The sequence below is a fragment of the Trachypithecus francoisi genome, unplaced genomic scaffold (assembly GCF_009764315.1).
Source record: "Trachypithecus francoisi isolate TF-2019V2 unplaced genomic scaffold, Tfra_2.0 Lachesis_group15, whole genome shotgun sequence".
Lineage (NCBI taxonomy): Eukaryota > Metazoa > Chordata > Mammalia > Primates > Cercopithecidae > Trachypithecus > Trachypithecus francoisi.
In genome coordinates, this window is record NW_022681460.1 from 113,738,182 (window position 1) to 113,759,917 (window position 21,736).

General features: G+C 59.9%; 1 protein-coding gene across 3 annotated transcripts; it reads right to left on the minus strand.

Moving 5' to 3' along the window:
- Window positions 1–490: 490 nt before the first annotated feature.
- Window positions 491–18,154, minus strand: UBE2I (ubiquitin conjugating enzyme E2 I). 3 transcript variants are annotated; one of them, XM_033236299.1, is made up of 7 exons: window positions 17,621–18,154; window positions 13,086–13,162; window positions 12,812–12,895; window positions 11,510–11,582; window positions 6,969–7,078; window positions 6,731–6,810; window positions 491–2,721 (listed from the first exon to the last, which is right to left on the minus strand). In XM_033236299.1, exons 2-7 carry the CDS (start codon window positions 13,149–13,151, stop codon window positions 2,658–2,660), a joined length of 477 nt encoding a protein of 158 aa, XP_033092190.1. In that variant the 5' UTR covers window positions 13,152–13,162; window positions 17,621–18,154; the 3' UTR covers window positions 491–2,657. The 3 variants fall into 3 exon arrangements, with proteins under 3 accessions (XP_033092190.1, XP_033092191.1, XP_033092189.1); XM_033236300.1 differs by lacking the exon at window positions 17,621–18,154 and adding an exon at window positions 17,267–17,525; XM_033236298.1 differs by lacking the exon at window positions 17,621–18,154 and adding an exon at window positions 16,632–16,865.
- Between the last annotated feature and the right edge of the window lie 3,582 nt (window positions 18,155–21,736).

A 21,736-nucleotide genomic window follows, 5' to 3' on the forward strand; every position in this document is an offset into this window, starting at 1 on the left:
TACGTGCAGCCAGCCCCACTGCCAAAGTCAAGGGAGGGCTCCCCGAGCGCCAGCTCAGGCCTGGCTAGCCCATCCCACAGGGGGCTGGGGTTCCTGCGCCTGTGCACCGGACTCCTACCTGGTGGCTCTAGCCAGCCCTGGATGGGCCCTGTGAGGAGAGCTCTCGGCACCTGGGGTCCCTGCTCTCCAAGGAGGTCCCCTGCCAGGGGCAGCAAGAGCAGCCCAGGGAGGAGTCCCAGGGAGGAGACCCCTAGAGCAGGCCAGGGAGGTGCAGGTGAAGAGACCCCGAGCCTGGGGGTCACCTTGGCTAGAGGGGATATCACCCGGAGGGGCTAACGCAGGGCTGGAGGCAGGACCGGAAGGGAACCCTGGGGCGCAGGGCTGGACCTCTGGATGGGGGGGAGTGGCCCTGTGGCCCCAGTGGGCTCCCACCCCCACAGCCCAGGGGAGCCGGGGACAGGCAGGAAAGCACACACCCGGGAGGCCGCGGTCTGTGCAAATGCTTTAATTGGTGGATTCTCAGATACAGTGGTAAACCCATTGCCCACAATTCTTTATTAATTCTGAGGCACCTCATGCCGGGAACACACTCTCTCCCTTCCGCTAAACAAAGGTGACCGCGTTTCAGAGCCCTCCTGTGACAAGGTTCATGTCCTTCCTTAGGCCGAGGACTGTGGTACTACAAAAGGAACATTTCATTAGCTGAAGTCACTACGATTGGCTAGAAACATCTGTTACTTTAGAATACATTAACTACAAAATATATTGAATTTCCATATATATTAACCGTATACATGTGTAACTATTACTAAATGTAGTTCAGTCATTACAAAATAAGACATTCTGGGAGCGGGCTACAAATATTCAAACCAGCTGAATTCCCCAGGTAAGGCCCCCTGCATTATAAACAAACCACACGTCAGACCGAGAGCTCAGTGACTGCAGAGCACGTAACCAGGAAAACGAACAAGGCACTGGCACCGCAGAGCCACCGGGGGTACGGGGGGCACTGCCGGCTCGGAGGGGCCTTTGGAAGTCACCTCTAACTTCGATTCCCAGCCAACAGCAGCCGCGCTCCCCTTCCCAGGGCCCTGGGGCGCCCTCCCCGCATTCTTGGCTCTTTTGGGGAGCACCTGCCCCGCCCCCTTGGAACCCTGCACTTGGGCCACCGAGACCCAGCTCAGCCGCCGGGCGGGGTGCGCCAGGGCAGCAGGGCCAGCTCCAGCCCCAGGTCTCGAAACGAGACTGAGGAGGGCCAGGCTTGCTAGGATGTGGAGACTGGGTGGCGGGTCGGAGGCTGGAGGGCTGGGAGCCGGGCTGTGTCCCCCAGGGCTTCCCATCTGTCCACTTCACCTTCCTGCTGGGAGGTGACTGGCACCCAACTTCCCAGCCAGGCCACTTCTTACAGCAGCTCAGCCACGGCTCAGGCAGCCCGCCGGCCCAGCCTTTGCAGAGGGCTCAGCATCAGGGCGGCTTCTGAGCGCCACAGCCTCCCCACAAGAGGCCACGCTCAGGCAACCTCAGGATGAATTCCAGACACAGGCCGCCCAGGGCCCTCCACCTGGCACTCCCTGGAGGGGCCATGGCTGTGGGTTCTCCTGGAAAAAGCACCCCGTGTTTGCCAGGGGTGGTAGCAAGGCTGCCTCTGGAAGACGTGAGGGACAGACACCCGAGGTGGCACCCTGTGCACAGCACGGCTCCATCCCTGTGACCCGGCCACTGAGGAGGGGCACCCTCGCCAGCAGGCGGCCTGGATAGGAGTCCTCACACAGCCTCCAGCCCTGGTCTGGACCTGGCCCTGTGGCCCTGTAGACAGCTGGCACCGGTGCACACTTGCCAGGGTCTCAACGCCAATCCCGACCTATGCAGATCTTAGCTGCCCAGCGCTCTACAGCCTGAAGATCCGGGGAGCACAGAAACCTCAGCAGCACTTTGTACACAGCCCTGTTTACAAAGATTCAGGGCAAGACGGAGCCACACAGCCTGGGTACATCCAAAGCAGATGGGAGAGCTTGGTCCTGGTCCGTGGTGGGGCTGCAGCCAGGTGGGGAGGGCGGGACACTCGGAGGCCGCCTCCTCACACTTTCAATGATAATAATGCAACCAAAACCTTTATATAAACAGTTTATTTACTCTAAACAGCAACACAGACAAAACGCCATATAAACACAAAGGAAGTGGCGCAGAACCGAGATGCTGACCTGGGGTCTGAGGCTCAAAAGCAGCACAGCCCAGGTTCTAGAGAGGAGCGGCAGGAGGGAGGGTGCATTTCCATACAGCCAGCCGGGGCCAAGTGCAGCTCTGCACGGTGAGAAGCATGCCTGCATCCCAGAGCGAGGAGTCGCTGCTGGGGGACTTACCCAAGTATAAAAGTTTATCATTTTACAGCAGTTGAAATACTGACATCAATATTAAAATAAAAGCGAGTTTTACATAACAATCAAAAATACAAAAGACCGAAGGAAGAGACCCTGTATGGAAACGGGCAATTCAGCGAATTGAGACCGCGCACCCACGGCGGCAATGGAAGATGGCGCCCGCCCAACCCCCCCAGGTGACTCGCCATTGTACGGAGCAACTTTAGATTCGCAAAAATGTTGTAAACAAGTTCTTGCCAAACCAATCCCTTCCTTTTGACGATGCCACAAGGTCGCTGCTTATGAGGGCGCAAACTTCTTGGCTTGTGCTCGGACCCTCTTCTCGTACTCCACTCTGTTTTGGCTGAGGAGGTCAAAAGAAAAGACGTGTGTTAGGGGCTGAGCAGCCTGGACCACACGCTGGCTCCAGAGCCAGCTCGGCAGACCAGGCTGCAGGACGGGCCCTCCTGGGTGAGGGCAGTGTGGAGCTCATGACAGTAACAGAAGCAGGAAGCCCGGAGACGCAGGGAGGCCTGCGAGGTGCGGAGCCCAGGCTGGCTCTGACCTGGCTGAGACTGTCCTGTGGTCTGAGGGGGACAGAAGAGCAGGGAGGAGAGGAACCCATGCTGGGTGCATGTGATGTCAGAGGAGGACAGAGGGGCCCCGCAGGGCTGCGAGGAGGGCTCAGGCCCCAGGGGACCCACACCAGGGGGTCTGCAACATTGTCACCAGTCTGGTCCTAACTAGCAATCAGCAGCTTCTCTTTTCTGTAAGTCTAGGGCCAGTGCTAATAAACTGAAACACTGATTGCTTGCCACTGTTCTTCCCCAACTCCCCAAAACAGACAGAAACTTCCGGAGGGCTTTTCCAGGAGGCTCTCAGCCCCGGGGGCAAAGGTGTGGGAAGGCAGGCCTGGTTCGGAAGGGGGTGGTGCCCCAGCTGGGCAGTGCAGGCGTTATCAGAGAACAGGTCCGGAGCTGGGCAGAGTGAAGTTCCACCTGCAAACAGCTGCCCAGGCTGCACCTAGGGGCTGATGGGACACGGGGCAGTGTGACCTTGAGGATGGGGGAACACTGTGACATTCATGGAGGTGGTTGCTGAGGTAGCAGTGCTGGCAGTCTCGCCAGGATTGGACCTGGTCTGAGACACTGAGCCAAGCCAGGCATGGTGCAGAGTGAAGGCCAACAGCCCAGGACGGCAGCAGTGCAGGTGCCACCCCGACCCAGGCCAAGGGCCTGGACTGCACCCCAGACCCCAGCGCCCTCCTTGGACCACCGGCTGGCCCCAGGGCAGAGCAGCTCAGCTGGGTGGGCATGGAAGGAACCAGAGGCAGTAGCCACATGTCCCAGCTCTGCCTTTACCAAGCAGGGGCCCCGAGAAGAGGCACCTGCCAGGGCAAGAACACGGCCCAAGGCCTCCACGAAACCCAGGAAAAAGGACTGAAACCTGCAAACATGCTTCACAAAGGGCGCTTTTCAAGTGATGTTTGTAGGAGAAAGAACGTTTACGTGAACACAAGTGTACAGTGCAGCCCAGCAGGCACCAAGCCCAGGAGACACAGGGGAGAGTCACACAGGGTGGGGGACTGCGACCTGCCTGGCCCATGCGGCAAGTGGGAGCCACAGCCCAGCTCCGGAGATGGTCAGCAAATGGGGTGCAGGCCAGACAGAGCTCACGCCCACACCATGCTGGGGATGGCAGACCAACTAAGGGCTAGGCAGGAAAACATTTGTTTTTTTTTTTTGAGACAGAGTCTCGCTCTGTTGTCCAGGCTGGAGTGCAGTGGCACGATCTCGGCTCACTGCAAGTTCAGCCTCCTGGGTTCACGCCACTCTCCTGCCTCAGCCTCCCAAGTAGCTGGGCCTACGGCTACTGGGACCACCATACCCAGCTAATCTTTTTGTATTTTTACTAGAGACGGGGTTTCACCATGTTAGCCAGGACGGTCTCCATCTCCTGACCTCGTGATCTGCCCGACTCAGTCTCCCAAAATGCTGGGATTACAGGCGTGAGCCACCATGCCCAGCCTACTTTTTTTTTGAGACGGGGTCTTGCTCTGTCACCCAGGCTGGAGTGCAGTGCTGCAATCTCGGCTCACTGTAGCATCAACCTCCTGGGCTCAAGCGATCCTCCCACCTCAGCCTCCCAAATAGCTGGGACTACAGGCGTGCACCACCATGCCTGGCTTAACTTTTTTTTTTTTTTTTTGAGAGGCGGTCTTGCCTTGCTGCCCAGGCTGGTCTCCAATTCCCAGGCTCAGGCAACCCTCCCGCAGTGGCCTTGCAAAGCTTTGGGATTACAGGCATGAGCCACCACACCTGGAAAATTTTTAAATTTTTTGTAGAGATGGGATCTTGCTATATTGCCCAGTCTGGTCATGAATTCCTGGGTTCAACTGATCAGGCCACCTTGGCCTCCCAAAGTGCCGGATTACAGGCGTGAGCCACCACACTTGGCCTGGAAAACATTTTCCAGGCACGGTGGCTCACGCCTGTAATCCCGGCACTTTGGGAGGGCAAGGAGGGTGGATCACCTGAGGTCAGGAATTCAAGATCAGCCTGGACAACATGGTGAAACCCTGTCTTTACTAAAAATACAAAAATTAGCCAAGTGTGGTGGTGTGCACCTGTAATCCCAGCTACTTGGGAGGCTGAGGCAGGAGAATCACTTGAACCTGGGAGGTGGAGGCTGAAGTGAGCTGAGATCATATCACTGCACTCCAGCCTGGGTGACAGAATGAGACTGTTTCAAAAAAAAAAAAAAAAAAAAAAAAAAAACATTTTCCACCTCAAGAGCCATGTGGACACTCGTGAGGACTGTGGCTTCCTGCCCCGTGGAATGCGTTTCAGGGAACTCCTAGGGCACAGCAGGCCAACACACAACCCAGGTCACGCCACATCCCACGAGCCAGTTCCAGCAATGGCTCGGCTGACTGAGCGTCTGAGGTGTGCAGGGGAGCCAGGCTGAGGCTGGGGTGGCTGCTGTGACAACTGCTCCCTGCCTGGGGCCTCTGTCCCACCCTCAGCCCGCAGGGAGGGCACCTTGCAGACACCTGGGCTGGGCCTGCATCCAGGGAGAAACACGTCTCTCCAAAACCAGGAGCTTTCTTTGTTTTGAGATGGCATCCTGCTCTGTCCTGCTCTGTCGCCAGGCTGGAGCGCAGCGGCACGATCTCAGCTCACTGCAACCTCCGCCTCCTGGGTTCAAGCGATTTTCCTGCCTCAGTCTCCCGAGTAGCTGGGATTACAGGCACCCAGCACTACGCCCAATTAATTTTTTGTATTTTTAGTAGGGATGGGGTTTCACTATGTTGGTCAGGCTGGTCTCAAACTCCTGATCTCGTGATTCGCCCACCTTGGCCTCCCAAAGTGCTGGGATTACAGGCGTGAGCTACTGCGCCTGGCCCAAACCAGGTGCTTTTCCTCACAACCTGTGTGGGCTGGGCTTAGGTCAATGGTGACCCCTCAGCCTCCCACTTCCAACCAGGAGACACCCCTGGAGGGAGCGGGCCCCTGATGTCCATGGTGGCAGGCACGTGTGGGGTGGCTGCAGGGGGAGCCTCCTGGGTCCCCGGCCACTGGGGCCCCCGAGACCCCCTCAGAGGTGTGGGGACCCACGCTGAGATGGGGCTGGGTTTCTCAACACTGCAGGTGCAGCAGTGGGAGTCGGAGCCCCTGACCCACCTTCTTATGGATCTGCCCAGAGCAGCTGCAGAGGCGGCCCCCAGGGCTGGGGACGGGACAGGCAGGCTCGTGGCGTCTGCTCAGGGCAGGGTCCTCCCTGCTGTCCTCAGCACTGTTTGGCTGTCGTCTGCATCCTAACTCACACCAGGCCCTCCTCAGTGCAGACAGTGACCCCAGGACCACGGGAACCCTTGTAGCCACAGCAGCACCTCACAGGGACAGCACCTCACAGGAGCCCAGGGTCTATGTGACAGCATCACATCACTGAGCTCTGCTGGGCTGGGCCCCCCAACAGGAGGAACCAAGTATGGAGGGTTGGGGATAAGCAGCAGGGGCAGTGCAGGAGGCTGGGGTCCACAGGAGGCTGAGCAGGTGGACAGGCCCCTCAGCATGGCCTCCTCCAGCACCTACGGCCAGGGTCCTTCCCCTACTAATAGGGGCCCAAGACAGGCCCCGTCACCTGGCCTGCTCCCTCCCCCAGACAGGGCTCCGGCACCGTCCATGCCCACCGCAGACCCCGTGTGCGTCAGTGCCTGCTGCCCACAGGGTTTATGGCCCCCGACCTTCCCCTGGAGGGGTGGACCCTGGCTGTCTCTAGGGTGAGCCTGTGTGCTCCACTCCCCTCCTGCCAGGCGGCCTTGCCTGGGATGGAGAGGAGCTGCCAGCAGCGGGGCAAGGGCTGCTACTAACCAGTAAATCGTGTAGGCCTCTGCTTGAGCTGGATCTTGGATATTTGGTTCATTTAGAAGTTCCTGTATTCCTAATAGGATCTGTGCCAGAAACAAAAACACAAGACAGGGGTGTGAGCAGTCTGAAAGGGAGACACCGTGAGACTCGGCCTCAGCCACTGAGAATGACTGCAGACCCCCCCGCGTCCGGAGGGGAGACTGAGGCAGCCCTGCCCATATGGGTGGCGGAGGCCCCGTACCTGTTTGATTGTGATGGCTGGCCTCCAGTCCTTATCCTCCTCTAAGATGGACAGGCACACTGTCCCCGAGGGGTACACATTCGGGTGAAATAACGGTGGTTCGAATTTACCTGGAGGAGGAGGAAGAAAGGAAGCGCTTTTTGCAGGCAGGCACTGTCCCCGAGTCATGTCCTTCCCCCATCACCCCCCTCCCCACACTGGGCCGCTGGGTTGGGAGCCAGGTTATTTGGCCAGTAACTTTTCAAAAAAATAAAACTGTGGCCATGAGGAGACAAGAGGAAGGCATATCCACCTTTGCACGCAGGGGACAGAGCCTTGGGGACACGGCCGCAGGCCAGAGACGAAGCTGTGTCTCTCCTAGGACAGAACTCCCGGCACAGCCAGGCAGTCTGGGAACCAGGGACCCCGGGTGGCCACTTAACCTGTGGCCCCCACGTCCTTCCCAGCTGGGCCAGACTCAGGGGAGACAGGAGGAGCTGCAGGAGACGTCCAGGGACATAGCCAAGGCCCTTCCAGAGTCAGCAGTTCCGACGCAGACCCTCTGCTTCCAGGACACACGGGCTTTTAGGACCCTCTGTTATTTCTTTACAAAAAAGCAAAGAAGTTTGCCACCATTAGCCCCATCAGGGCCTTCACAGTTGATATTCTAGGCTATTTCCCGTCTTTTCCCTGGGCATTCTCCTCAATGCTATGGAGGACACACAGTGCAGCAAGTCCAGCGCAGCCTGAGGAATTCTCTCAAAGCCAACGCGCCACGAACACCTACAGCTTCCCGAGCACTCGCTCCTACCGACCACTGCCTCTGCCCCGTAAACCCAACTCCAACACCCATGGGCAGCTTCCTGGACTTCAGGTCCCATGGAGACGCACAGGGCACACTCCCTGGAGAAGGCACTGAGGACACCACCGCAGACGGTCCCACGCTGCGACCATCCCACACAGTGGACCATCCCACGCCGCAGGAGCCCACAGGCGACACCAGCAGCTGCGTGGCCATCCTGAGTGTGCACACGGGCGTGAGTGTGTTGCTGTGGAATGTGGGGTCACGGCATCGGCCCTCAAGCCGTGCTGCTTCCAGGATGCTCATGCAGGCGGTCGCTGGCGGATTCCAGCCACTGGGTGAGGTGCACAGCGGCCACTCCATGGTGCTAAACTGTGCCTCCTGGTGACCGCGGAGCGCCCCTTTCGGCCGGACCGCTTCCTGGCGACTGCTTCCGAGTTCTTCAAGTGACACGTACAGGCCTCTTCTGCTCGGGGCTTGAGTTTTTGCTTTTAAAATTTTTCGATATGGAGTTTCACTCTGTTGCCCAGGCTAGAGGGACATGATCTCGGCTCACTGCAGCCTTCGCCTCCCAGGTTCCAGTCATTCTCCCACCTCACCTCAGCCTCTAGAGTAGCTGGGATGACAGGCACCCGCCATCACACTTGGCTAATTTTTCTATTTTAGTAGAGACGGGGTTTCTCCATGTGGGTCAGGCTGCTCTCAAACTCCTGACCTTAAGCGATCCACTGGCCTCGGACTCCCAAAGTGCTGGGATTACAGGTGTGAGCCATTGTGCCCAGCCCTACTTTTTACTCTTCTAAGAGAATCTTTTGGCAAACACAAGTGCCTAATTTCAATTTAATCTGATTTCTCAATCTCATTTCTTCTACCAATCACAACTTGCCCACAGAAAGGCAGAGATGCTGGACGCCAGCAACGCCAGGCCCTCCCAAGGTGGAGGCTGCCTCCTACTTCCTCATGGCCCCCAGCTTAGAGGCTGCTACGCTTCGCAGAAGGAACAGAAGGGGGGCCTCCTGTCTGGACTGTCCGCCAGGGGTCATGAGGCCTCCTCACTCTTCCCCATCTGTCATCCTAGGACTTCTGGGCTGTGGCAAGCGGGAGTGACACGGGCACCCACTTGTGCCGCTGGTGGACACACACGTGTTTCTGTGAACCTTGATTGACTCGAGTGAACAGCCAGGCCCTACAGCATGAGCTCGGCTTCCACCAGCGCGGCAGGCAGCGTCCAGGGGAAACGTTCAGAACATCTGCCTTCTCCAGCGGTGGTTCAGGCTCCTGCTGCCCTGTGCTGCGGCTGTCTGCTGCCCTGTGCGGTACGACAGATCCCACTGCGGAGGCTTCCACTCTTTGGCAAAGCCAGGCATCCCTGCCGCATTTGCTGGTCGGGTGGAGGCCTCATGGCTGTCTGCCTTCTTACAGATTCCCAGGAACTCTTGGTAGATTCAGGGTGAGGGCTGAGGCACATACATAGACTACGGTGTGCCCACCTGCCTGGCGCCAACTGCACTCTTTAGGATAGAGATTCTTCATTTCCATTTAGTCACCTCGTCGGTCTCCCCCGGCCAGCACTTCACTGCATCCCCGGTGAACAGATCTCTGCCTGCCAGAGCTCGCGAGACGCCCTCCTGGGTCTTCCTCTCCACGCTGTTCCGCTTGGGCACCACAATCCATCTGGAAGCTGTTTCTCTACGGTGGGAGGCAGGGCTCGTTTCTCCCGCGGGAATATCCCTTAGGACTGGTCCTGTCACAGCCCAAGCCACCACCAGCGTGGCCTCCAGACTCCTCACTCTGTCCGCAGGTCTGCCTGCCTGTCTTCTCAGCAATCCCGCAGTCTCTATCACCGCGTCCCGTGGCAGATCTGGCGGGGGGGTGGTGGGGTGGGGGGGGTGTGCTGTGCACCCACAGCGCCTCAGCCTGGGTCTCGCCACCCCTACCAAGAAGCCAAGGCCTCTGCATTTCTGCATTTCCAGAGTCCATGGGACAGTTTCCACCAAGATGTGCTTGACTCCAGCTGGAATCACACAGAATCCACAGATGGGCCTGGAGAGAAGGGCCGCCTGTGCAACATCGTGTCTTCCCCTCCACACGCAACGCAGAGCTCAGTGACTGCTCAGGCCAGCCTGGGCTTCCCTTGGAATATTCTACAGTTTTCAGTAGAGAAGTCCTGAACCAATCTTTTGTTGTATTCCAATGTATTTCAAGCTGCTATAAATGGCATAGTTTTAAATCCTTGCTCACTGAAATGATATAAAAGCAGATTTGTGTATATCTCAATCTCTATTTTATTTCTGTATTTATTTAGTTTTGTTTCCTTCACCATGTCCCGTGTTATTTTTCTTTTTTTGGGACAGGGTCTTGCTCTGCTGCCCAGGCTGGAGTGCAGTGGTGCGATCTCGGCTCACCGCAACTTTGCCTCCTGGGTTCAAGCACTTCTCCTGCCTCAGCCTCCCAAGTAGCGGGATTACATGCACCCACCACCACACCTGCCAATTTTTGTATTTTTTTTTTTTTTTTTTTAGCAGAGATGGAGTTTCTCCATGTTGACCAGGCTGGTCTTCATCTCAGGTGATCCTCCCACCTCGGCCTCCCAAAGTGCTGGGATTCCAGGCGTGAGCCACCGCGCCCAGCCTTGCTTGAGCCTCAGCTTTAGTAAGCTGTTGTCCCGGCCTTCCTCGCCGCCTCTTCCACTGTGACCTTTCTCGTCTTGCTGCATTTGCTTGGAATTCCAATAACTGGTTGAACAGAATAAATGAAAGCAGCTCCTCTGTCTCATTCTTGTGTTTTTCTTAATTAAAATAAATCATCTTAATATCCACTCATGGTAAAAAAAAAAAAAAAATCAAACAGCAAAGGACAATCCAAAATGAAGGAAGTCTCAGCCGCGTGGTGCCGCCAGCAGCCCTCGAGCTCCTCCGGTCGGTGCCGCCGTGGAAAACACTTGTGTGTCTTGAGCGAGTCGCAGGGGAAGCTTTCACACACCGCTCTCGCCGCGCCGTGGCCAGGCACTCTCTAGGTGCTGGGCACGTGTTAACGCGTGGAACTCACCAGACAGGGCCCGCCGATTTCCAGCTACGGGAGGGCAGGGACGCGGCAGCCCCCTCCTTCCTCTCCTGAGTTCTGCTGAACTGACTGAGATCATTCACTTAGCTGCAGGCTCGATTTCGAACCCAGCCTCAGCCCTTTCTTCCCACGCCTTCTCTGCTGTTCACCTACTCTACGCCCAGGCTGTGTCTGCCCAGGCTGCAGACACAGCCACGGTTGGGAGAGAACGTGAGAGACCACAGGAAAAGCAGTAAGAAGGTGGAGCAAGATAAATCCTCAGAGGGTGAGACTCTGAATGACGGTCCTTCTGCACATCCGTCCCGTCCAGGCCCGGGGTCTTGTGGGCACCAAATCCTCTGTCTTTATCGCCAACAACCGCTGAGGGTCCAGGCACTCCTAGCCCAGGAGCTCCAGCCTGGATCTCACAGCCCCTCCCTCCACAGGACTGTGGAGCTTCACAGCCAATTAGCTGGGATGAGAGACTAAGTCTATTACGTGCACCGCCCACCCCCGGAGCTGGAAACAGACTCGAATCTGCAGCCTGAGCCGGGATCAGGGATCAAAGCCGACCTCCAAGTCTGTGATCTTCCTCCCAGCTCCACGTGGATCGCCCGGCCCAGGGCGCCACGGCCACAGCCAGGGGCCTCTTTGGAGAGGACTCCAATGCCCACAGGAGCAGGCCGACTTCCAGGACACAGAACAGCGAGCTACTTACATTTTGGTGGTGAAGATGGATAATCATCTTTGAAAAGCATCCGCAGTTTAAACAAGCCTCCTTCCCACGGAGTCTGCAGGGAAACAAACTGTGGTGAGATGGCTGCTCGCCTGCCTCAGGCCAGCCCAGGAGGAAGGGGCTCGCTTCTAGGACACAACTCCCAGGACTGCCAGGACACCGGGGCCAGAGTCCGACAGAGGCGGCTCCCAAACCAGCCTAAAGCCTGGACCGGCCCCACCACGACGACTGTCAGGACCTCTGCCGTGCCCAGAGAGTGAGTCGGAAAGGCCCTCCTAGAAAGGGGAGGAGACGGGTGCCGGGGGCTGGGCTGGGGGCGGCACACTGGGGCAGCGGCACCGAGAGCACAACCTCTGCCCCAGGGGTCCTGCCTGGACGAGGCGCCTTTGCCACCCCACAATCCGACACCACTCCCGTCTTCCTCGGGGCCGCACACCTGCGTCGCCGTAACATGAAGAGCAAGGGACATTCTCAGCAGAGCCTCAGACAAGCGACAAACCCAAGTGACACCATGTCTCAGGCAAAGCGGAGACCTGCTGGGACTGCTCAGTTCAGGGGGACTGAAGCTGCTTTGAGTTTCAGAGGGAAACCCAGAGGGTGGCATGGGCCGGAGGGAACAAGGCCTCGGGCAGCACCAACACCTCGGCTCTCTCCTTCCTTCAGGGTTCACGAGCATGAATCTTATGTGCACGCCGGCCTGGAGTCCCCGGCCAAGTGCTTCACAGGAGCCGGGCAAAGCAGACAGGCACACGGGCCGCCCTGCTGGCCACACACATACAGGGGGCCCCGAGCAGGCATCCTAGGCTGCTGTCGCCAGTCCTGTGCCCCAGGAGATTCTCCAGGAGGCGGCTTACGCCGGGGTGGCTCTCTGGCAAACCCAGCTCCCGTGACCTGAGCCACACCTGGAAGGACACAGCAGAATCCTGGGTTCCAGCCGGCAAAGGCTGCCCGCCCCTCAGGCCTGCTCCCAACACACACCAGAGCCCCCTCCCCTCTGCCACAGCTCAGCCCTGTGCCCAGCCAGGCCCAGCCTGCTTCCTTCTCAACCAGAAATGCCCTCGGCGGGGACACAGCTGTCACCCCAACCTTGCCAGCACCACCTTCTGAGCTCAAGTCCCCACGGGGCGGGGGCCAGGCCACAGCTGGGGACCTGACCTGTTGTCCGCAGCCTGGGACAAGGGCGGCCATCACAGACGGCAGGGATCTGAGCAGTTTCCCCGTGGCGCTGCCACACGCATCTGTTGAGCCCCGACAGGCAGGAGGCTAGCAGCACGTGCCTCTTACCCCTTTCTTTCCTGGAATGGCGCACTCCCAGTTCATGAGGTTCATCGTGCCATCGGGATTTTTTGTTGGGACAGCTACGAAACCCTGAGAGAAAACAATCACAAAAGCACATCAGTGCGGTGGCATCTTGTTTGACCAAAACCACCGAGAACCAGCCCAAGAGTCCCACCAGCCCGACCCAGGCATGGGACCAGCTCCCTCCCAGCAGGGAGGGCGCAGTTTCAGCCGAGGGGGCTGTCCGCGGCACTGCACAGGGAACCGAAGCCCTCCTTACAAAGGGGTGGTCTTTCCTCCATGCTTTCCTCTCCTGGGCGAGTCTGCTGAGGGCGATCCCCGACATGTTCAGAGTCCCTGGAACACAGGAGGTAGAGCACGGGGTCAGGAGAGGCGAGCGGGCTCCTGCTGCCCCGCCACGTGCACACGGCCTGCAGTGGGCAGTCTTGCTCCTAACAGGTGCTAGCTTGGCCCAGCAGAGACTCTCCTCCTGCAAGCCGTCGTCCGACCCCGGGGTCTACCAGAGGGGGCCCCATGAGTGGCTCCCAGATCACCGGGTGTGGGGGGGCAGGTAGGACCCCTTCCCCATGCCCCCCAGCCCCGGTCTGCGACGCGCGCCGCAGCCTCTGCACCCTGTGGAGGCTGGCATGGCAGGGTCCTCACTTGAACCGTCAGTTGGGGACTAGGCAGGGCTGGGTCCCTGCCTTACTCTCAGGCGCTCAGAACTGAGACTCAAGCCGGGCCGGGGGACACCTAATATTCTTTTGTTTTTTTTTTTTTGAGACAGAGTCTCACTCTGTCCCTCAGGCTGGAGTGCAGTGACGCTATCTCGGCTCACTGCAACCTCCGTTTCTTGAGTTCAAGCAATTCTCCTGCCTCAGCCTCCCGGTAGCTGGGACTACAGGCGCCCGCCACCACAGCTGGCTAATTGTTGTATTTTTAGTAGAGATGGGGTTTTACCATGTTGAAGACAGAGCGGAACAAGCACCACAGGGCAGAGGCTCAGCCTCGCTGAAAGAGGAGCCCCCCACAGGGCCACTCTTCCCAGACCCTGCAGCCGCTAGCATGTCCCTGTGGCTTCAGGGGACAGACGGGTCCTGTGGGACAGGGCAGGAGCATGGGGTACGGGACCAGGTCCCTGGTCAGAAGCAGCGGCACACACACCAGATTCCAGCTCCACACTTCTGCACGGGACCTCAGGGGCTTGGCACCTTCACCTTCTGGTTCCCAGCGGGAGCCTGTCGGCCCGCACTGTCCCCGGGGACACCTGGCAGACAGGGCCAGCAGCCTTGACACCACCCTCACCTGTCACCCTACTGGTGGTCACCTTTACCATGAAAAACAGCACTCAGGGTACGAAACCTGCCAGAGAATTCAAACCCAAGTGTGCGTTGGTTTTCAAAGTCCATGGGAACACTGACGCTACCTCCAAGTCTGGTATCTCAACGCCAAACAAAGGCCACCTCGACAAAGCTGGGGGGCTGCGCCAGGCCTTCCAAGCCATGGGAGGCCGTCCCTACAAGGGCCCTGGTGACCTGGATGGCGCCCGCACCTGTGCAGGCCCACGAACCTCACACACCTCACAGCTGCAGGAAGGGGCCAGGTCAGCAGCTCCACCTGGGCCGGAGCCGCCGCAGCCTCACCTGGCACTTGTTAAAGAGGCACGGCCCAGTCCCCAGCAGACCCACTGAGGAAGGAGCTCCGAGAGGCCCACATTCAGGTTTTGGGTGGCACAACGACTTCCCGAGGCAGCAAAGCAGAAATCAGGGGTGGGGCTGGGATCAAGGAAGCCCAGGCAGGTCCAGTGCCGCCAGGGAACCAGGGTGCTGGAAGCCAGGCGGGGCTGCTAGAGCCGCCTGCCCTGCAGGTGGATGTGGCTCCTTTTCACCAAACACGGATCCTCAGGGCAGCCTGAGAAAAATCAGGCACAGGAACCCAGGTCCTCCAGTCAGCAGGTGCTGGCATCACGAGAGGGGGACAGGGGCCATCCGGGCACTGGCCTCCAGCTACACGACTAAGTCCAAGACAGGCAGCCCGGGCTGGAGGCAGCCCCAGACTGGGCCCCACCGGGATGTCCCTCCCCATGCCCTCCTCACGGGGATGCAGAGGAGCCCGCAGGCCTCCTGCCCTCTGGACCATGTGTCCTTCCCCATGCCCTTCTCTAAGTGAGGGTGGGGGGAAGCCAGGGGCCAGACAGGGAGAAAGTGGGGGACACAGCTGGGCTGAGTTGTGGGCAGGCAGGGTTCGAGCCCAGAGCGGAGTGGAGCTCCCGCCAACCACAAGGCTCTCTCTGCATGTGTCTCCACCCTCCACTTCCACATGCAGCAGCCCAGCTGTGGCTTGAGGACTCACAGCTCTCGCTTCCCCAGCCCCAGGGTGGGCTTCATGAGCGGCCACAGCCTGTGCCTGGTGCGGTGCAAAGCAGCCTGGCGAATGGCGGTTTTGAGGAGGCACGACCTCCCAGGTGCCCGGGTCTGAGCGGGGCCAGGAATCAGGCAGGTCTCTGAAGCCCCAGGCCAGTGCTCCAGACACTGAAGGACCATGGGCAACACGATCCTCACAGCCAGGCAAGGCCAGGCCACAGAGAGGCCAGCCAGGCCTGGGACCCTGCCACAGACAGCCCTGCTGCTGAGGACCGGACAGAGCCGCCTAGAGGCCCCCGTCCCAGCACCTAGTTATTGCTGTCTCAGATCACTGTGAGACGTCGTGACGGGTGCTCCTGTGAGACCTCCCGCCAAGATCTGGCTGATGTTGCTGTATCCCCTGCCCCAAAGCACTCAGCACCACGGGGTGGTATCACAGGAAACTGCACCGTCAGGGCAAGGAGCCACAGGTGCACACCCACCCTGTCCTAGGTGGAAGCCAGGCCCCTCCCCCTGCTCCCCCTCCTACTGGCCTCCTGGAGAAAGTGGCCAATCTGTTACAATGTAATCACAACACAGACCAAGCATTCAAAATCCCACTGAAAATCGAATTTGCCCTTCCAAATGAACAGACAAGCACTAAGTGAATGGCTAGCAGTTACTAGACCCTTTAGAGCAGGAAACTTTTATGACGCAAAGACAAAAACAATCCTCATCTATCAGAGCCAAGCAAGGCCCAGACACTGCAGCAACCGGGACAGGGCCAAGCACACCAGGAGCGACCCGAAGGTCTGCCTTCTGCCCTCCTGCTGGGCACCCGGAACCGGCTGAGCTTTAGCTTCTCGGATCACCGCCTAGCTCTGCTGGTTGACAGCACCGACTTCCGAGCAACTTCCTGGCTGAGGGTGAGCAAAGCACTCACCTCCCACAACTCCACCGCACTCACCTCCATAACGGGTGGTCGCCACGACGGCTGGCAAAGCAGCCTGTAAAGGTCCTCCTGCACCCAAATGCAAACTCTCCCAGGCTTGGGGAAGTGTTCCCTTCTGCAAGACCCAAGCACCTGCAGTCAGGAGACGCTCACCTGGCCGCACCTGATCTGCCCCAGGCCCCCAGGATGTTTCTGAAGCAAGATCCCAAACCCTGACACACCACACAAGCGCACACCAGCAACCACCCAGTGGTCTAGCGAAGGGACCTCTGAAGGAGCAATCAGGACAAACTTAGGATCCGTCCTGTCTTCCGCTGCAGAGCTTCTCTACCCAAACGCAATGTTTCTTGCTCTTCAAGAAACATCTGGGGTAGGTCCTATAAAAGGAAACAAACCGAACTCCCCAAAGACAGGCACTTTGCAAACAGAGAAACTAAGCGTAACTTCCAATTATATAAACGAAACCACTTCATTCTACGATTCAAGCGTGACTACAGGCCATGATCACAAGCTCAGCTAATCATTCGCTTACCTTCCTCCCACGCACGTTAACTACCAGAGCCAACCACTCTTCAACCGGTAAAAACCCATCCCCAAAACAATAAAACTCTCCCTCCAGCGAGACGTTCACGTTCAGGGCCCCAGCAAGGGCCAGGGCAGCATCTTCAGAGGCGCAGGAAAACTTAAGACTTGTTTTGCTTTTAAGGCACCAAAAACAAGCCCGCTCGCCGGCCCCCACCCCCGCGAGCCAGCGATGTTGCAATCCAAGACTCTCCCCCGCGGCCCATCCTCTCCGTCCGCGGGGCGACAGTGACCCCGGAAGCCGCTCCCCGCGCAGGAGGAAGGCGCGGCCTCGCGGGGCCCCGGCTGCAGGTGGCTGCCCCGGCCCCACACCAGGCGCACCTCGGGGGCGAAGTGGGGGAGCCCCGGCCCCCAAGGCCTGCGGCGGCCCGGGCGCTCGGGCCGCGGCCCCGCGGCGCCAGCAGCGCGGACCGAACCGGCGCCGAGCGTGGGGCCTCTCGGGCTCCCCGGGAGGCTCGGCCGCGGCGCGGGGCCCGGCTCAGCGGGGCGGGGCGCGGGGCAGCCGGGGGCCCGGGCCCGATAGGAGTAGAGGCCTTGGCCCGACCCCCGCCCCACGGCCCCGGCCCGGTCCCCGCCCGCGCTCACCTCGGGCGGTCGCGGCCCCGGCGAGCGTCGCGGACAGGTGGAAGACCGAGCGGGGCGGCGGCGGCGGCGCTTCCCTTTGTCTCGGGACTTCCCTCCGGAGCCCGCTCCGCGCGCAGCCCGAGCAGCTCCGAGGACCCTGGCGCGGGCGGGGCGCGCGGGGCGGGGCCTGGTGCGGGGCTGCCCTCTGCAGGCCTGCTTCGCGCCCCGCCACCGCCGCCCGGCCCCGAGCGCCGCCCGCGCTGCCGCGCGTCCCCCGCTGCCCGCGCCCCGCCGCCGCGCGCCCGCGCCCCTGGCCCGCCCCAGGAGCCCGGCCGGGGAGTAACTTTTCAGTCAGGCGGCACCCTGGACACCTACGCCCTTAAAGGAGCCGCATCCCCGATGTGAGGGAGCGTCTGTAAACTCCCCTTCGGGGCGCCCCCGTCCACCCGGGGACACGCCGGCGAGCAGCGGGGGATAAAGGAGGTCGAGATCTCCAAAGGCTCCCCGGATGCCCGGCGGTCACCTCTCCAGGCACAGGTCCCCGAGGTTTCCTTGGGGTCAGAGCCTGGGGCCGGGGGGCAAAGACCACTGAGGCCTAAGGATCCCCTAAAGCGTCGCAGGACGGTGACGCTCCCGCGAGTTCAGCTCCCTGTGAAACCTCTTGCAATTGGCCATTTCCGGGCGGTGGGCGGGGAGACCTTCTCATCCGCCCAATGAGCTGACCCCGTACAAAAGGACGAATGCGAGCATGACCGACGGGAGGAGAAGTGTGGATGCTCCCTAATCCCGGGGCGGGCCCTGGGCGGGGGCGGGGCGTGGAGGACTGCGAGCGGCGGGGGCGGGGCGAGCCCTTGGGGGAGGGGCGCTTCCGGGCACCCCGCCCCCCCCGCCCACGCAACTCCCGGGACCGGGTCGAGAGGCCCCAGCCCCGCGAGCCCGCGGGACACTCGGTTCGCCAACGCGCGGTCGTGCTGGCCCCGGGGCTCTCCCGTTCCCCCCGCCCCCCATTTCGCCGACGGCGGGGCCGCCGCCAAGGTCACGGTGTCCGGGTGCTTGGGGACCGCGGGGAGTGACCACATTCATTCATTCCCTCTCTCACTCATTTATTCATTCCCTCCCCTACTCACTCATTCCCTCCCTCTCTCACTCATTCCCTCCCTGACTCATTCATTCAATCCCTCCATCACTCAATCATCCCTTCCCTCCCTTACTCATTCCCACCCTCATTCATTCCCTCTCTCACTCATTCCCTCCCTTACTCCTTCATTCATTCCTTCCCTCCCTCACTCATTCCCTCCCTCATTAATTCCCTCCCTCCCTCATTCCCTCCATCGCTCATTCATTCCTTCCCTCCCTCACTCATTCATTCATTCATTCCTTCCCTCCCTCACTCATTCCCTCCCTCGCTCATTCATTCCCTCCCTCACTCACTCATTCCCTCCCTCCCTCACTCATTCCCTCCCTCATTCATTCATTCGTTCCTTCCCTCCCTCACTCATTCCCTCCCTCCCTCACTCATTCCCTCCCTCACTCATTCCCTCCCTCACTCATTTCCTCCCTCACTCATTCATTCGTTCCTTCCCTCTCTCACTCATTCGCTCCCTCACTCATTCATTCCCTCACTCATTTCCTCCCTCACTCACTCATTCCCTCCCTCAGTCATTTCCTCCCTCACTCATTCATTCGTTCCTTCCCTCCCTTACTCATTCCCTCCCTCACTTATTCATTCCCTCCCTCACTCATTCATTCCCTCACTCATTTCCTCCCTCCCTCATTCATTCCCTCCCTCATTCATTCCTTCCCTCCCTCATTCCCGCCTTCACTCATTCCTTCCCTCACTCATTCATTCCTTCCCTCCATCACTCATTTCCTCCCTCATTCATTCATTCCTTTCCTCCCTCACTCATTCCCTCCCTCCTTCATTTCCTCCCTCCCTCACTCATTCCCTCCCTCATTCATTCCCTCCCTCACTCATTCCCTCCCTCCCTCATTCATTCCCTCCCTCGCTCATTCATTCTCTCCCTCACTCATTCCCTCCCTCCCTCATTCATTCCCTCCCTCACTCATTCATTCACTCCCTCACTCATTCCCTTCCTCCCTCATTCATTCCCTCCCTCACTCATTCATTCCTTCCCTCCCTCACTCATTCCCGCCCTCACTCATTCCTTCCCTCACTCATTCATTCTTCCTTCCATCACTCATTTCCTCCCTCCTCATTCATTCCTTCCCTCCCTCACTCATTCCCTCCCTCCCTCATTTCCTCCCTCCCTCACCCATTCCCTCCCTCACTCATTCATTCCCCCCCTCATTCATTCCCTCCCTGATTTCCTCCCTCCCTCACTCATTCCCCCCTCACTCACTCATTCCCTCCCTCACTCATTCCCTCCCTCCCTCCCTCATTCATTTCCTCCCTCACTTATTCATTCCCTCCCTCACTCATGCATTAATTCCCTCCTCCCTCACTCATTCACTCCCTCCCTCCCTCACTTATTCCCCCCACCACCTCCCACAGGGTCCCCAGCGGGCCCTTCCCTGGCAGGGACCCGCAGCAGGAGGGGCGGCTAAGCACCCTGGGTCCCCCTGCTAGGGAGGCGTAGCCGCAGGGATGGGGGTCCAGGGCAGCAGGGGCGGCCTCCCCCAGACTCCAGGCCCTGGGAGCTGCACACAACCCTGTCCTACCAAGACCAGCACGGGGCCTGGCGTGGCTGCACATTCCAGGCTCAGAGCGTCCGTGGCCTGTCTAGACACCTGTTCTCCCAGCCCCCAGCCTTGAGGTCCCCGGAATCTGCTTTTTTTTTTTTTTTTTTTTGTGAGATGGAGTCTCGCTGTGTCGCCCAGGCTAGAGTGCAGTGGCACCATCTTGGCTCACTGCAACCTCCACCTCCCGGGTTCAAGCGATCCTCCTTCCCCAGGCTCCCGAGTAGACGGGACTACAGGCGTGCAGCAGCACACCTGGCTCATTTTTGTATTTTTATTAGAGATAGGGTTTCACAGTGTTGGCCAGGTTGGTCTCAAAACGCCTGACCTGAAGTGATCCTCCCGCCTCAGCCTCCCAAAGTGCTGGGATCATAGGCATGAACCACCGCGCCCGGTTGAAATCTGCATTCTTAACCAGCACCCTGGGCAAGCCTGGCGGAGGGATATGGCCCTTTGGCTTCCTGGCATGGGCTAAGTTTCCAATGCCATCTTTCTGGCGAAGATGCCGGAACAGGGCTGTGTGGGGAGCTGTCAGCCAGTAAAGACCATGGTCGAAGGAAAGCAAGGAGAGCCATGGGCCTGGGCGGATCCCACTCCAGCCTCAGGCACAGAGAAGGCAGGGCGGGCGAGGTGGGGGCTTGTCATGAGTGGGGCTTGAGGAGACTGACTGGATGTGGTGTGTGGCTGGGGAGGGCCTGGGCCTGAACCTGGGAGCCATGGGAGCCATAGAATGTTATGGAACAGGAGAAGCAAGACAAGGCGCTGGTTCCCTGTGTGTGTGCGGTGAGCGATGGAGGAGACATGGCCCAGGCGCTCAGAGAATTCTTGTCCTGGTGGAAATAGTGCCAGGAGGGGCTGGGGTTTGGGGAGGCTGTGGCAGGTGGGGGTGAGGGGCATGGAGCAGGTGGGGGTGAGGGGCATGGAGCAGGCTGGGGGGTGGGGGACATGGAGCAGGCTGGGGGGTGGGGGACATGGAGCAGGCTGGGGGGTGGAGGGCTGGAGCAGGCTGGGGGTGAGGGGCATGGAGCAGGCTGGGGGTGGGGGCATGGAACAGGCGGGGGTGGGGGACATGGTGCAGGCGGGGGTGGGGGCATGGAGCAGGCTGGGGGGTGGGGGCATGGAGCAGGCTGGGGGGTGGGGGCATGGAGCAGGCTGGGGGGTGGGGGCAGAACAGGCGGGGGTGGGGGACATGGTGCAGGCGGGGGTGGGGGACATGGTGAGGCGGGGGTGAGGGGCATGGAGCAGGCTGGGGGTGAGGGGCATGGAGCAGGCTGGGGGGTGGGGGCATGGAACAGGCGGGGGTGGGGGACATGGTGCAGGCGGGGGTGGGGGCATGGAGCAGGCTGGGGGGGGGGGCATGGAGCAGGCTGGGGGGGGGGGCATGGAACAGGCGGGGGTGGGGGACATGGTGCAGGCGGGGGTGGGGGCATGGAGCAGGCGGGGGTGAGGGGCATGGAGCAGGCGGGGGTGGGGGCATGGAGCAGGCGGGGGTGGGGGCATGGAGCAGGCGGGGGTGGGGGCATGGAGCAGGCGGGGGTTGGGGCATGGAGCAGGCGGGGGGTGGGGGACATGGAGCAAGTGGGGGAGGGGCATGGAGCAGGTGGGGAGGGAAGAGGCTCCCTCAGTTGTGCATCCTCAGCCCAGAAGTGTTCTTTGAGCAGCCTGGACTTGGCACACGTGTTTTCAAAGAGAGGGGACCTGCTGGGTCCAGCTTCCTGGGTACAAAGGAGAAACCGAGGCTTGGAGAGGGTCGGGGGTTTGAATCAGTAACTATAAGATCCTGGGCAAGGCTTG